Genomic DNA, 15,576 nt, shown 5'->3' with positions numbered 1-15,576 from the left:
TCATATGATTCTTGCAGTCATTATACCAAGTATTGATCTCATTATGTTGTGTATGTCCACAATTTTAGGATTGGGATGACAAAACATGTGCCAGTAACTGTGGTTCTATTTGACTATGGAAGTGGTTTGCTCTGCTCCACAAAATCTTCTTCCAACGACGGAGAGAGTTTAAAAGAGCAGTTCCACACACCGCTATGTTTAGCTGGGGGGAACCCCCACGGATCCCGAGACACACACAGTACCGCTGGAGTGACCAGGTTTAAATCTCCCTAAAGGGGAAACAGAATGGCTGCCACATTTCGGGCCAATAGGAAGCTGCCACATCACTGGTTGTGGCTTTCTACTGGAGGGCTATTTAAATCCCCTGTAAAAACCAGGAAGTAATACTGGTAACTTCACCAACTTCAACAGGGGATTCCCCGGAGCTCAAAATAGTGGGGTTCAGCTCTAAAGTATCCCCCTGGTTCCAATCATGTAAAAAAAAAATGGAGGGTAGTTAGGGTGGATTGCTTTTAAAAAAAGGGTGAGCATATCTTTCAAAATAGATTTCCTGCTCTATTAGGGTTGGTCATTGAAAGATTGTATTTAATTACAGACTTACTTGTGATGATGCAAAGTCAAGTTTCTGCAAACCAACAAGGTAGCGATTTCTCATGGTGTCCACTTCATGTCTTTTGCTATTCAACAGGGTTTTGAAAGTGAGGATCAACTCCAAGTAAGACGTTGGGGTCACATAGTTGTGCCTTAGCAAGGTGCTGTAATAGCTGTCTGAAAGCTGTTTGACGTTTTCTTGAAAATACTTGCACATGGAGACAACTCTAGAACAGAAATTAGACATTTGCTTGAACGATGTTTTTTTTTCATTCTTCAGCAGTGAAAGGATATAAAAGCTATTTATTAAGTGTCTGTTTTAGTCTAACTAAACCAAATAGCTTTTACCAACTGTAATGCTCATTATTAATTATATTTCATATATAATCAGCTATTAGTTCATCTATGGAACAATTATTCTGCTTTGATATACATTTTTATCATGTAGTTTGAGGTGAGAAACTGCAAGATGTCTAGAACAGCTAGTCCTGACGGCAGGCAGGAAACATCGCTGCAAGGAAGTTGTGACCACATGAGAAAAAACTTGGCACCTTTGACATTATTTATTATGCTAAATACAGTAAGCAAAGATTTTTCAGTTTTCAGAAAACAAGCAACCTATGACGTGTACAGACAGGCTGAGAGATAGGTCAGGCTGAGGGAAGTGAAGTTAATAACAGACCAGAGAGACAATACTGAGACTGATTGGTATGTATCTATTATTGCAAGAATATAACTAATTACAGGTAGTCCTCGCTATCCAACGTTTCACTTTACAACGAATAGCATATCCAACGCTTTACAATGCAACCCTAAGGACGCCTCAATGTGTTATCCAACGCCTGAATGCGTTATCCAACGCTCACCGCCACTGATTAACATGGGACTCACTTTACAACGGTTTCACTATCCAACGCTACTCCCAGAACGGATTCCGTTGGATAACCGAGGACTGCCTGTACTTTACTCTGCTTTATGTTATGGATTTTTATGATCATTATTGTTATATTACAATAAATATCATATATTGATTTATATTATACTACTCTCGAATCCCTTTCTATTGTACCCACTATATTCTTATACAGAATGTGGGCCCGTTCTACATATGCAACATCATAATAAGGTGACCTCTTACTCAGAGTATAGAATAACCTCTTTATGAGACATCATTATGGGAAGAAAGGTATGAACTATTACACAACCAGCAATAGACAAAGTTAGAAAATGGAATAAAAAGTAGACAGAAACGTGTAGAGAAAAGGAAGCAAGATACAGTAGTAATGAGATATGCACACTCTCCACTCATTTGGCCTCCTATTTACCCAACTGCTCTTTCAGTGTTTCCTACTCTTGTGTCCCTCTCTCTGTTGGGGTCCCACAATGCTCTGTCCTTGGCCCTGTGCTATTCTCGTTCTACAGCTCTTCACGTGGTGAACGAACGCAATATGTTGGCTTTCAGTATCATCTCTATGCCGATGACATCCAAATGTACCTCTTCTCCACTGACTTCTTTACCTCTCTTGTCCCGTGTCACCAACTGTCTCTCCGCAATCTTCTCCTGGATGTCCTATTTTTACCTGACATGCTTAACATGTCCAAAACGGAACTAATACTCTTTCTCCCTCCACTTCTACACTTCAAGCTGCAGACCAGGCAATATCCTACGTGTTTTTTTTTTTTTAATAAATCAGTTCCGTATTATGAGAAAATACTTAGATTTTGAATGTATTATAATGTAACAAGCCTTTTTTTTGTTTCTATAGCAACCATTTACAAAGTCACATATACCGAGTCAATACTCCTCTGCAGCAATTTAGTGAACCCCTGAGCCGAATCTTCGCCGATCGATCACAGGAGAACGGATCGATCGGCAATTTAGCTAATTACAATCCACACAATAAGTATTGATGCACATATTAAAGGGGGGAAATGGCAGCTTGAATTGCTACTTTAGACTCTCCCTCCCTGTCAATAACACCCCAAGTACACAGCCTAAGGATCATCTTTGACTGCTCTCTCCTTCATCCCTCAGATCCAATCCCTCACTAAGTCCTGCCATATTCACCGCCGAAATTTTGCTAGGATACACCATTTTCTCACTCACGATGCAACTAAAACCCTAATTCATTCATCATGTCCTGCCTTGACTACTGGAACTTTCTCTTAGTTGGCATTCACCTTATCCGCTTCTCCCAACTCCAATCCATCCAAAACGCTGCTGCCAAACTCCTCTACCTCACTCACCGTTCCACTTCTGCTGCTGCACTACGCAAAGCCCTACACTGGCTTCCGATGTCCTCTAGAACCAAATTTAAAATCCTAGCTCTGGCTCACAGAGCTATCAGCAACACTGCCTCCCTTACATCTCAGCTCTCAGCCCCAAATATATCCCTAAACGATCCCTACATTCTGCTCATGACAACCATCTTTCCATCTACCTTATCACCTCCTCTCACTCCCATCTACATTACTTCTTCCGTGCTGCTCCCTCTCTCTAATCTCTAATGCCCTACCACGCACCATCAGGCTCTCCCTCAGATTTCAGACATTTAAAAACTCCCTGAAAACACCTTTGCAAGGAAGCCTATCTGGCATACGCCTAACATCTTCCCCCTCTGCCCCCGCTCTCTCTATCGGGACCAGCTGTGCGTCTGGACCAAACTCCAAACCAACACCCACTAACATCCACACCGTAAAACATTAATGGGACCAGCTGTGCAGCTGGACCATACTCCACCCTGAGGCATACCCAGTTCCACAATGAGCAGCCACTTTACCTTTTGTTTCAACATTGCCCCTTATGCCTTCTAGAGTGTAAGCTCTCAGGACGAGCAGGGCCCTCGTTAACCTCATTACCTTCTGTATCTGTTTGCGCTTGTTTGTCCTTATTTGCTATGTAATTCTGTTTATGTAATATACAGAACTCTGCACCCACATGGTACCGCGCTGTGGAATATGTTGGCACTTTACAAATAACCGATGGTAACAATACAATTATAAAGTCTAATGGAACAACTGTACCATGGTTTTTTCGGGCCAGAAAGAAGCTGCAACATCACCGGTTGTGGCTTCGTACTGGATGGCCATTTAAATCCCCTTTAAAAACCACGACGTAACACCAGCAACTTCCCCAGAAAATATCTGGGGAACCATCTCGGGAGAGATGGATCAACACTGATATACTGTATAGGTGGATACACAAAAAAATGAGAGAGAAATAGAGAAGAGTGGGAGGGAGAGAGATGGAACTACTACAGAAAATTATAGCAATGAACTTTACTATTGCAGTAGAAGTTAGTATTTATATATAATGTATTAAGTTAACATTTGAAAGCTCATTTTTCTCATTGTAGTTAGCCTTTGAACATTCTTTTTACGTTGCAATGAATAATTTGCGCACTAAAACTCAATATCCAAAAGATTTAATTGAGCTGACGTGTGCAGTACAGCGGTCATGGAAATAAGCTTGTTATGAAGAAACTTACTCCTTTCTAACTTCATCGTTGAGTTCCACATCTTCTAAGAACTTATGTGCAACCATTTCCAGAGCATCAGTTGGCCAGGTTTGGAACCAATCAATGGTGCAGCAATTAATAAGCGATGGAAACATTCGCAGGCGATTACGGAATGCATCCCCAATAGGACTCATCCCTAGTAGAAAACAAATAAACTGTAATAATCCTATTGTTATGCTTTAAAGTATGTGCCAAAAACACAGTGTGCAGTTTTCTTACCCAATACTATATGCAAGTTGGATTTCACTCTTTCTATAAAGAAGTTATACATGGCCATGGGAGTGGCTTCAACTTTTTTGCCTTCTGTCCTGGCTGTTGACTGCATCTTCTCAACAATCTCTGCCTTCTCATCCGCTGGGAAGATATTGGGAACGTCTCCTGTGTTTAAAAGCATGTTGATGTCTTCCACGAAGGCCTCATCTTTGATTTGGTTATCGTTGAAAAGGAAGACGGTGTTTTTGCCGACGACCCCAGCTTGCAACATGACTTTCTTCACATCGTCTCGCCATTCGGTTACGGTGTAGTTCTTTGTAATCTCAATTTGAAAAAACTCAAACATGTTCATGAAGGTGGCAAGCGTGGTAGCGCTCTGTCGTCCGCTTCCCCCGATGCCAACCAACAACAGGTGCCCGTTGTCCTGTTTTAACACTCGGCAGATCCTCGAGATGTGTTCAATGGCAAATTTGAACATGACCAAAGACATTGGTGCCTTGCTGACATTATTGTATTCATCGAGGTAGTGTTCCATGATGGATGTCAGGTGCTTTAAATCTGTGATTTCATCGTAGACTTTAATGTCACTGTCAGGTTTGCAATAGTCTCCGAAGAAGAGGCTCCGAATATTATCATCAACCACCTTTCCCGTATGTGCTAGGTGGCTAAGAACCTGTTGAAGAAGATATTTTATTTATGTATTTATAAAATGTTTTACCAGGAAGTAATACATTGAGAGTTACCTCTCGTTTTCAAGTATGTCCTGGGCATAGAGCATGGCCGTCTTAACAGCATTATAGGCCCCCGGGCAAAGCAGTGCACTGGGCCCTGCCAACTCTCCGCTACAAGTCGGTATTTTTCTCCTACCGAGTTAGCGGGAGATTTGAATGTTGAGGTGGGTGATCGGAAAATTAGTGTTAAATTCTGGTCTGTGCATAGATTAGCATGGGGGCCCCTATGCTCGTGGGGCCCCTATGATCGTGGGGCCCCCGGGCAACTGCCAGCGTGCCCATGCGTTAAGACGGCACTAGCATAGTCATATGTCATAGATATGTCACTTACAAGACTCTGAGATAAGTACAATTAATATGAACATTGATAAAAACCATCATCATCATGCAGCACAAATGTAAGGGGGGGGAGGTGAATTTAGCAAATTGCAAACATTTTATCATTCAATTATTTGCTCATAACGTGCATTGCAAAGAAGTTGTGTCAAAGCATACCAAAAAAATAACTTATAACATTATCCCAATAAGTGCCAATATGACAGACTTTCCTGTATTGCAAGGTTCCGTTATATAAAGCATGTCGTTTTAACGCTTTCTATAAATTTTTAATGTTTTTATTTTCAGGTGATGACTTTCTGACACGTAATTCAAAGTCACAATACCCATATCTGTCCTAAAAAATAAAGAATATATTTGTTGTAGGGTGTTATACATTTGAATGGATAAATTACTGAATTCACCCTGAATTACATTACAGTATATATTAGAATTTTATCTAGGAAGATCTTTCTTCAGTATCCGTCAGTGAAGACATTTAGTAAAACCCAGTGAAGAGAATCCAGGTTTTAGTAATAAAAACGCAACTATTTTCAAGTGGAACAATGTCAAGGGAAGACTGCTGAATGGAAGTAACATTTTGACAGATCCCCCTCATGTAGCCCGTGAACATGATTTGTGAAGATTAGGATAGTCGCTGCCATATAATTAAATCAAAGCCCATGACAATTATTCCAAATTATACACCAAGATTATGCTGAAAAACATGTTCAGTTAACTTCTTAGGATAAGTTAAAAAAAAATGAATCTTATACCCTTCTTTATTAAAATAGGAGGACACAGAACTTGCAGCAGATGTTTTTATGCTACACGTTATCAAGATTTAGATCTAAAACAATCCTTTCCTTTTATATTTAAGCTGTATAATTGTGGAGGTGCTTAGAAATGTGTGGGCTTTTAAAATGGCTGAAAGTTTCCGCCCCCAAAATTGGGAAAATAAAATATTGTACATTTTAACATCACTCGGTTTTTCGTCTTCATGGAAAGAAAATGTTTGACAACAAAAAGAGGAAATGTAAGCTATACACCCATGTTCTTACCTAAAACTGCAGCTATTTGCTTCCTACAATCAGGAGGATATATTTCTGTTACTGTATGTGAAATAATTACATATCATACCTTGTCAACACTCTGCTTGAAGCAATAGGATGTTGTCTCCTTTACCATGTTGAAAAAAACTTGTCGGTCGTCGGGGTCAATTAAGCGGTCATAGAAAACCCGGTACACTTCATGGATCCAAAGTCTTATTAATTTGTCGTTGTCCTAGGATATGTAGCAATAATTAGAACCTATGTCAAAATGAACTCCGTAAACTCAAGGGCATGCTTATCTAAACCACATTTATTTTGCCGTCACGTCTGTAACATCTCCAATAGGCATTAAGCTCATTAATGATATCTCCTCTTGTGTCTTTCGCATGGGTTTTTATTAAAACCGGTAGTCTGCTTTCCAATAGTTTAAACCAGGAGTGGCCAACTCCAGTGTTCAAGGGCCACCAGCAGTCCAGGTTTTAAGGATATCCCTGCTTCAGCACAGGTGGCTCAATCAGTGGCTCAGTTCAAGACTGAGTTGCCCACCCCTGATCTAGATCCGCTAAGCACCGATATATTAGGGCTCATGATGTGACAGGAAAGGATGTTACGTTTCCTGAGGTTAACATGTATCCTCCCAACTGGCCTTTCTACATCTCATTAGCATGGATCCAACGTCACGTTACTGTAGCGTAACGTTGTGTCAACTTCCAATAATGCAACGTTAAGTAGGGCCTAGCATCACTCCGATCCAGACCTTGAAGTAGGTCTTTAACTCAAGTTGAGTAAGAGGAGGGCAGGGAAATAACGCGATGTAAGTTAAATAACACCCAACTGTGGTGTTACAACAATCCAGACCCTGCCAAAGCTCTATTTCAGGGTGTTGATGCAAGTAACGCCAACTTTAGGTCTGACCTAACTGACATAGCGTTAAGTCTTCACATTAACCTTACCTGACTTTAGTGCATTTGCAATGTTAGGATAAAGCCGTGTTTGTATGTCATTATGTTAACCCTTTACTCTTTATTGGAGAAAACATGGTCCCACTTTATCTTATTGTCCTATGAAAATACTGTACATCGTTAGTCTTAATGTGGCGTTAATTTGGATTAGTAACGCTGTGGATCTGCGCCAAAGGGGTTTATACAATCAAACTACAGAAGTAGTAAGTATTACAAGAGTTGAGCTTGATTTTTTTTCTTCACATTTTATGTTTTGTTTGTTGGATTTAAATGAACTTCTTGAACCCCTGTGTAGATCTGCAATAAAAACTATTATAAAATGATTGACGTCAGTGACCTTCCGGTCAACGACTGGGCCACTTGGGCCGAAGCAGAAATATTCTTAAAGCTGCAGACCAAGCAATATCCTACATGTGTTTTTTTTATTTAATAAATCAGTTATATACTATGAGAAAATACTTGTAGTTTTTTTTAAACAACTCTGAATGACATTTTTAATGTATTATAATGTAACCAGAATTTTTTGTTTCTATAGCAACTATTTACATAGTCACATCCTCCTTGCTCTTCAGAAACAGGCTCTATCACACCCCTTTGAGCCCTGCCCTCTCTAGCAGTGCACCAATTGTATCTAGTGACTGCCTGGTCACATGATCTTCCACATAGAACTTTGCATCTTTGGTCCCCTTCTGCTGCACTGACCATTTTGTCAACCCCCGAGCCAAATCCTCGCCGATCGATCGGCAACTTAGCTAATTACTTATCGTTTTGTGGATTGTATTGATGCAAACATTAAAGGGGGGAAAAAATGTGGAAAAAAGAAACAGCAGCTTGGACTGCTGCTTTAAAACCTGATTTGTTGGTTGCTATTGAGGACTGCAGTTAGCTGCCCCCGGTTTAACACAATGCAAATATCCAATAATGCTTACTATTGTTTGCTTACTGCCTGAGTATTATACTCCAAGTACCATAATTATGAAGCAGAATCAAATCTGTGGACTGGCCAATTAGGATCTGTAGTCCTTAACCTTCCCTGATGATAGCAGAGCAAACCACATATCACTTTTCTTTTTCAGTTCAATGATTTAATTCTTCAATTGTCAGTTAATGAGTCCCTAGTGCAGGGTTGCGCAAACGGGGGGGGAGATTTATTTGGGGAGGCGCGCCTGTTACAGAGGTCCCGCGCTCTTTAGCGCGAGGCCTCTGTAACTCATTTACCTGAATTTGAGCTGGCTTCGGGCCACGCGTCACATGACCCTGCAGCGTCATTTGACGTGGCATTAAAGGTATGGGGGGAGCGTGACACAGGGGGGCGCAACACGTTTTGTGCAAGCCGTGTGCTTTGTATATTCCCTGGTTCTGAATCTTAGCAATTTCTAATGTCAAAATTTGAGCCTAAATATTCAATGCACGTATCTTACATTATTAAAAGCATATTAAAAGAAGATAGAGAAACAGTTAAATTGCTGAGTGCTTTCACTTTATTAAAACTCCAGTGTAGGCTGCTTAAAGCCGCAATCTCAGCTGCTCCATTTTTAACATTTTTATCTTACCTGAAGCTCATACGTGGTCCCCCACCTTCCGGAGATACTTGTCAATTTTTTGTGCCGGATTTGGCACAACCCCCCTGCCCCCCTATAAATACGGTGGCGGATTACAAATATGGCCACCACAGTCACCAACAGAGAGCGTTTTCTATTGGCTGCTGTAGAGATCCCTGCCCCAGCTGCCATATTGTTTGCCCCATGGAGCCCCGGGGTCGCCGCTCCGCAACCAGGCGGTCCCTGGATATCGGGGGACCACCGTTCAGCTCTGCGGGAATGACCGGTTCACCTTTTACCTGCAAATGGGTGTGTGGACACAGCAACACTCCTCGAACCACACGGGAAAAGTCTCGCAGGTTAAAAACATAATGGGATTTCGATGGAGTTGGAAGAAAGTTTTCAACAGCTGTTTTGTAAATGGCCATGGTGGCTTGTATCATTATCTTGCCTGATCTGTAGGTACAGAATATGAACACATATTGGTTGGTTATGTACCAGCGCACAGAGAGATGTTCTGAGGCACACAGCATTTCTATTTTATTTCTGCTTCGCGTTGCTTGAAATGTAAGACGTTTGTTGATGGGGTTCATTTGCCAGGGAGTGTGCACCCAAACCTGACGGAGTATTATGAAGTTAAACACGGGGCAAAATCGACAGACGGACACAGAATATGACACATTCCATTACAATAAGTGGCTTCCTTATCTTCTTCTTAATTCTATTAACACATGGGGAAAAATAGGTACCTCTCCCCGCATCAATTTAACGCCAAAATAGGTTTAATGGAGCAATCCAAGGTGGCGGATTTTTTAAATGATTTAATATATATATATAATTGAAGCAGGGGGCCTCTGTAGCTGAAACCCGTTAATTTCAGTTCCCGGGGAGCCCCTGCTTCCGGAGACACTTACCTGTGAATTAGATGCCGGTAGCCAATCTCCTCGGCTACCAGGGTTCACAATAAGTCCGCTCTTCAAAGATTTCCCGCCCCGCGGACCAATAGGAAGCTATGACATTATTGGTGCGGCTTCCTATTGGCCCATGTGACGCGGGAGCTTCAAACTTGAAAGCCCTGCTTGCTGAGCCGGAGAAACTACCAGCACCTACTTCGGAGGTATCTCCAGAGGTAGGAGGTCCCCGGAGATTAAATGAACGGGGTTCAGCTCAAGAGATATGTGTGTGTGCGCGTGCGCGTGTATAAAAAAAAAATCTGTCTTGGATTGGTCCTTTAATATGCAGTAATACATAACAAAGAAAATGCAAGAAAACAGGGAAAGGATTTTGGAGAGACATTTGAACTAGTTCTATTGCTACATCATGGCGGGTGGCCGGGTGTTAGGGGCATGTTCAGATAGTGAGTAATGCTGGCCAGGCCTTGAGGTCACATTGCATTTTCAGCACAATAAATACAACAGCTGAAGGTAGAAAAAAAAATACATAGGCGTATATAAAAGCTATCTTCACTATCATTTTCACTGATGAAGAATTCCAATTGTGGTCTCCTTAAAGGTATCACAAGCTGCAGCAAACCATCAAGTAACATAACCAGGTACCTCATAAATGCAATGTCAAATCCTTTGCTGAAGTGCCAGTCAGAAATGGAGCCAAATATTTTGGTTAATGTTTCATCATCAAAAGCATTTATGGAAACAATATTCAAGTGGCGTGTGAAACGGCCTGGAGAAAAAACACCACGTGTTTATACGCGAAAATAAGTTGTGTACTTCAGACGCCCCAGTTATTACATCTCAGCGCAATGTAATACAACCACACACAGGCAGCTACTGACCTAGACATTAACCTGATCTATACGGGCTCTGCAACCTTTGGGTCCCTGTGAGTTATCACCACTCATAAGGAAAGCCAGGAGGAACTGGTTTATCTATCAATATCACATAATAAGAAGATAAATGTGCTGTCGGAGGGAGTGATTTACTGTATCAGTGTTACCTTAAAGTGCTCGGTGTGCAAAAGGATGAAGATTCCTGCTGCATTAAAGCAACAGTACTAGAAAATGAAATGGGAAAACCCAATCTGCAGCTTTTCTTAATCTTGTAGCCTGGTGCTGACAACCTTGTATCTAGTACAGGGGTGGCCAACTCCAGACCTCCGGGGCCACCAACAGGTCAGGTTTTGAGGATATCCCTGCTTCAGCACAGGTGGCTCAGTCAGTGACAACCACCTGTGCTGAAGCAGGGATATACTTAAAACCTGAGCTGTTGGTGGCCCTTGAGGACTGGAGTTAGCCACCCCTGCTCTAGTGCTATCTTCTAAACGTTTCCAACAAAAGAAAGGTTATGTTGTGTTGCTATGGGTAATAAAGGCCCATATTCAGTACGCTATGAAGCCATCTTGCCCTTGCTTGGGAAGATTTCCTTTCCGTACTGTATAGGTGTCAATGTGACTAACATTACTTAATCATTTCCTATGTTTCAGTCTCCTGAGGACATTCATCAGAAGTGAATACATTTTGGCAATGCTAATTCACTTTGTGAGTACCCGCTATGCCTATAACCTAATACTCTGATGATATGCCACATTAGTTTGCATCATTACATTATCCCTCTGTTTTTATTACATGATAGCAGCACACCTGATATCAAGAGGTCAGGTATAATTATGTGTGATGGAGGGAATGTTAGATTTAACACCACTTAAAGACTCCTTACAACGTTTATCTCCACCCTACCCATCACTTTAAGATATACGTTTCCTTAGAACTCTAATGTTTGTCCACTTATGTCAATGCATAGGGTCTGTTGTAAAAAAATACTGTATGAAAGACTGTGTAAATATCCTTTAAGCCAATGGTTCCAAATTCCAATCCTCAAGAACCCCCAACAGGTCAGGTTTTCAAGTCATTCTTTTGACTGAACCACCTATGCTGAAGCAGGGATATCCTTAAAACCTGCACCTGTTTGGGAGTTCCTGAGGACTGGAGTTGGAAACCACGGCTTTAAGCAACTTAATTCAGAATCACAAGTTAATTGCAATCTTGTCCAGTACACATAATACTAATGTTAATAGGAGTACATAATGTACACACATAAACAAACACGCATACCTGTATTATTTAAGCTTCTTACCTGTAATGTCATTCCTCCCTCCACCAGGTGGGCCCATAGCTGATACAAACAGGACATCTACAATATCCAGTCGTGATGTATCCTTCCTGCTGTACCAATGTCCATGGTCTATCCACTGTCTCAGGAGCTCAATGGGTGGCTGGGCTCCATACACCTCCTTGGCTGGCATATTTAGATCATCTAGAGACACAATTAAAGAGCGGGGCTGTAGTAGCGTAACCCTTGTACTTACAGGAGTTGGTAACTAAAGCCTGAAAAAACTTCACAAGTAATTCCGTCTCTTGGTTCAGCCACCAGTCAGTCTTTCTTGGTACTTGCAAATGGTACATGACCGCTGTAGCAAACCACAACTAAAGAACTAGTTTCAAAATCACAGTGAGCAATGGGCTGACCATTAGACGATTCAGTTCAACTTACTTTAAAAATGAACTTACTGTCTACTTAAATGACACGTGCATAAAATTCCTAAACACATGGGAACCATGGATCTACTACATGAGCGTATCGGGCCTAAACAGGGAATCGTCCCTCCTACATTCTCCCTCGAGGCACCCTATCTGGTATTGGACATCTGGACATTTCGAATAAATGTAAGCCCAATGTCACTTACTGATAAACGTGGCATTTAATTATGATAATGATGATGTTTTATGGTCGGGAGGTTACGTCACAATTAGTAAATATCGATACGAAAGGGAAATTAAAACCAATACCTGTCACATGTACTGTACACGATATTGTAACGACAGCTGTCTACACGAATGCACCCACCCCCCTCCTTTTTCCTTTCTGTACCCCCTCCCAAAAAAATGTTTAATAAAAATTAAGTATAAAGAAAAAAAAATAACACAAAACACAAATATTTTTTAAAAAAATGACAAAAATGATATTTGGACATACATTTTAAAAAGACTACATCATTATTGGAAGTTCCCTTACCCACAAAAACCACAGCTTTCTTTCCCACTGGAGATCCAAACAGACCTTTTCTTCTCCGGTCTAGCTTAGAAAATATGATATCTTGGGTCTGGTTAGCCGAAGTTCTTGCTGAAAAGTTCATACTGTTGGCAACATACTTGTCTTTCGGGAGGTTTATTAGAAAGCTGTTAGTAATTGCAGATTTTCCAGTTCCAGTAGGTCCAACGAACAGCAAAGGAACTGAATGATCCAAATATGTTTTCAAAAAGAAGGTCTGTCTGGCAGTTTCCATGGTTGGAATAATAAGATCAGAGACCTATTGTAAAAAAATAATGCATGGGAACCATTAGAACCAAATGGTTAGTAATGGTTTGGCATGAAAACCCCTCTTGCCGTTATTAGAGGGAGGGGTCCACAAAGCATTGCTGGCTACTACACCTGTTACGGTCAAACCACTTGTCAATGTTATACGGGAAAAGCCTCCTCCATGAACATGTGTAGAGATCACCAACAGGTCTGCTATGATGATTCGGTATGGTGCCCATTCCTGCCTTCTAATTCACATTCATTGCATTGGTTTGCTTTTCTTTTGAATATTTAATTGGTGCCACACACAACAAAAAAACACTACACACTGGTACAATAGAAATCCCCATACTTCCTCCCCCTGCCTCTACTACAAAATCCAACACATGGGACTAAGACAAGAGCATCTCAGATGGTAGTTTAATTTACAAAGCTCCAAAGAGGTACTGTACTGTATATCCAAGCTCGATAGACCTGAATGGCCGTTAACACAGATCAAACTCCAATATCCCTTATCGGAGCTTCCTGAATCCCTCCATACTGAGCAAGTTAAGGAACCTAACCAATGCCTTTCATCCACTATACCAAGGGCTTCAACTCTTCTCCTCCTTTCGGACTGTAAGGTTCTTAGAGAACGACGTGCCCTACCTATGGTATAAGCGTATGTAAATGTTATATTTATGTAATGCTTCCTGTATGTATTCTCTAAACACTCACTATTTTACTGAGCAGCATTTCATAAATATATGATAATAATGACAATACTAATAATAAATTATAAAATCAAAAAGGCTATGTGACAAGGCCTTAACCCCTGTCTAAACGGGGCTCCAAATAGGAAGCCTGTATCTGGCTGATGAGTCCAGCGGACAGCTGGTTAGTTGCAGCTACAGACAATTAGCCAGTCTCATCTGGCTCATCAGACAGGTAGAAAAGCCTCCTGCTTACACTGGAGGGGATCTCTCTCGCACTAAGGCGGTGTGTGCTGTCAGAGAGAGATCCCAGGAAACCAGATCCTCTATTCCAGGACACAGCAGACCCTGGAACCTGTCGGAGGAATCACACCTGGAACACCAACCCAGACCCTGGACTAAGGGAAAGAGCCCCTGATACCAGGTACCTCTTTGGACTTTGGGGTCAGAGGCTGGTAAGAGGCCTATCCCCCCAGCCCTGCAGATAGGGACTGGGAAGTGCGAGTCAGCCCTTACACAGGGATAGGCTGTTTGTTTGTGTGCTGCCTTAAAGCTGTAATATTTGAAGTTACGGGCTAAATAAAAGCCAAGGTTTATATTTCCCCAATATATATCTCTACACTCGTCTCCTACAGGGACACACACGTTTCTCTTAGCGATAGCATTTTGAAAGGTACATTGAATCTTTACCTTAGCAGTAGGGGAAATAGTCAACTCCTCTTTAGTAATGTAATCGGTCCACACATTCCACTGTCCGCTGCCGTGTTTATGGAAATAAAAGTCATAGACACTCCCTATGAATCGTAAAATAGAATGAATACAATATATTCCCTAATCAACGCAATTCCTACCTCTTTCGACGACATGCAATATATCAATGTTTTCCTTTTGATTACCTACACAGATACCGTTGTTTGTAGCCGTGTTTTCTAGTAGCCCTTCATAGCGTATGAGCAACAGTATCCATCTACTTCACAAATAATAACCACACAATAAAAAATACAAAAATGATGATATAATAAATAAATGAGGTCCAAAAAAAATAATGTTTCAAAAAAAGAAAGGACGTCTCATCCAGAACAACTCAACTTCCAAATAAAGTTGATTAAAAAAAAACTCTGCACACTCGGAGCCAATAAATATAGAAAACTATTCAAATACAAGAAAAAAATGCATAAACATAATAAATAAGACACCTACTGGCCGTCGGTAATAAACTTACCCTGGGTAAGGGCGCTATGTAAATAATAAATAAATACACACGTGACAGATAACTGCAGATATACCTTTTTCTGGGAACACATTGTTCTTTGTAAGTTTTACGCTTTTGGGTCGGGGGTGCTGGTCATCCATACCCATCAGGAGGTTACGGTAGAAATCATCAAACTTTTTTCTGCTGTCTGAATTTATGGTTCCGCCAATCGTCCAAACCAAGGCAAAAAGGAAAAGGCCCTGTAGCCACAATGTAATCTGCTGGCTGGACATGGATTCTTCACCTTCACCTTCACCTTCACCAGAACTCATTATTTCATCTAAAGTAAAAGCAGAGTCACGGCTGTATGAGAAGAAACACGCAGAATCTGGCACAGTTTGTTATTACACCTGTTGAGGGCCCTATTGGCCTCCTGAAAATGGCACCTGGCCCAGC

The 15,576-nt window shown here is 41.2% G+C and overlaps 1 protein-coding gene across 1 annotated transcript in view; it reads right to left on the bottom strand.

The window, feature by feature from the left end:
* Positions 1-15,576, bottom strand: part of DNAH3 (dynein axonemal heavy chain 3) — a 180,034-nt gene that overhangs the window by 31,153 nt on the left and 133,305 nt on the right. Inside the window, exons 40-49 of the mRNA XM_075565993.1 lie at positions 15,215-15,460; positions 14,619-14,722; positions 12,952-13,246; positions 12,013-12,192; positions 10,480-10,603; positions 9,223-9,379; positions 6,509-6,652; positions 4,329-4,995; positions 4,080-4,245; positions 602-818 (exon numbers count right to left, since the gene is read on the bottom strand). Coding sequence (XP_075422108.1) covers positions 602-818; positions 4,080-4,245; positions 4,329-4,995; positions 6,509-6,652; positions 9,223-9,379; positions 10,480-10,603; positions 12,013-12,192; positions 12,952-13,246; positions 14,619-14,722; positions 15,215-15,460 — 2,300 coding nt within the window. The remainder of the gene's footprint in view (positions 1-601; positions 819-4,079; positions 4,246-4,328; positions 4,996-6,508; positions 6,653-9,222; positions 9,380-10,479; positions 10,604-12,012; positions 12,193-12,951; positions 13,247-14,618; positions 14,723-15,214; positions 15,461-15,576) is intronic.

The sequence above is a fragment of the Ascaphus truei genome, chromosome 11 (assembly GCF_040206685.1).
Source record: "Ascaphus truei isolate aAscTru1 chromosome 11, aAscTru1.hap1, whole genome shotgun sequence".
Lineage (NCBI taxonomy): Eukaryota > Metazoa > Chordata > Amphibia > Anura > Ascaphidae > Ascaphus > Ascaphus truei.
Note: the sequence above shows the minus strand (reverse complement) of the source record. Positions and strands in the feature narration are given on the sequence as shown.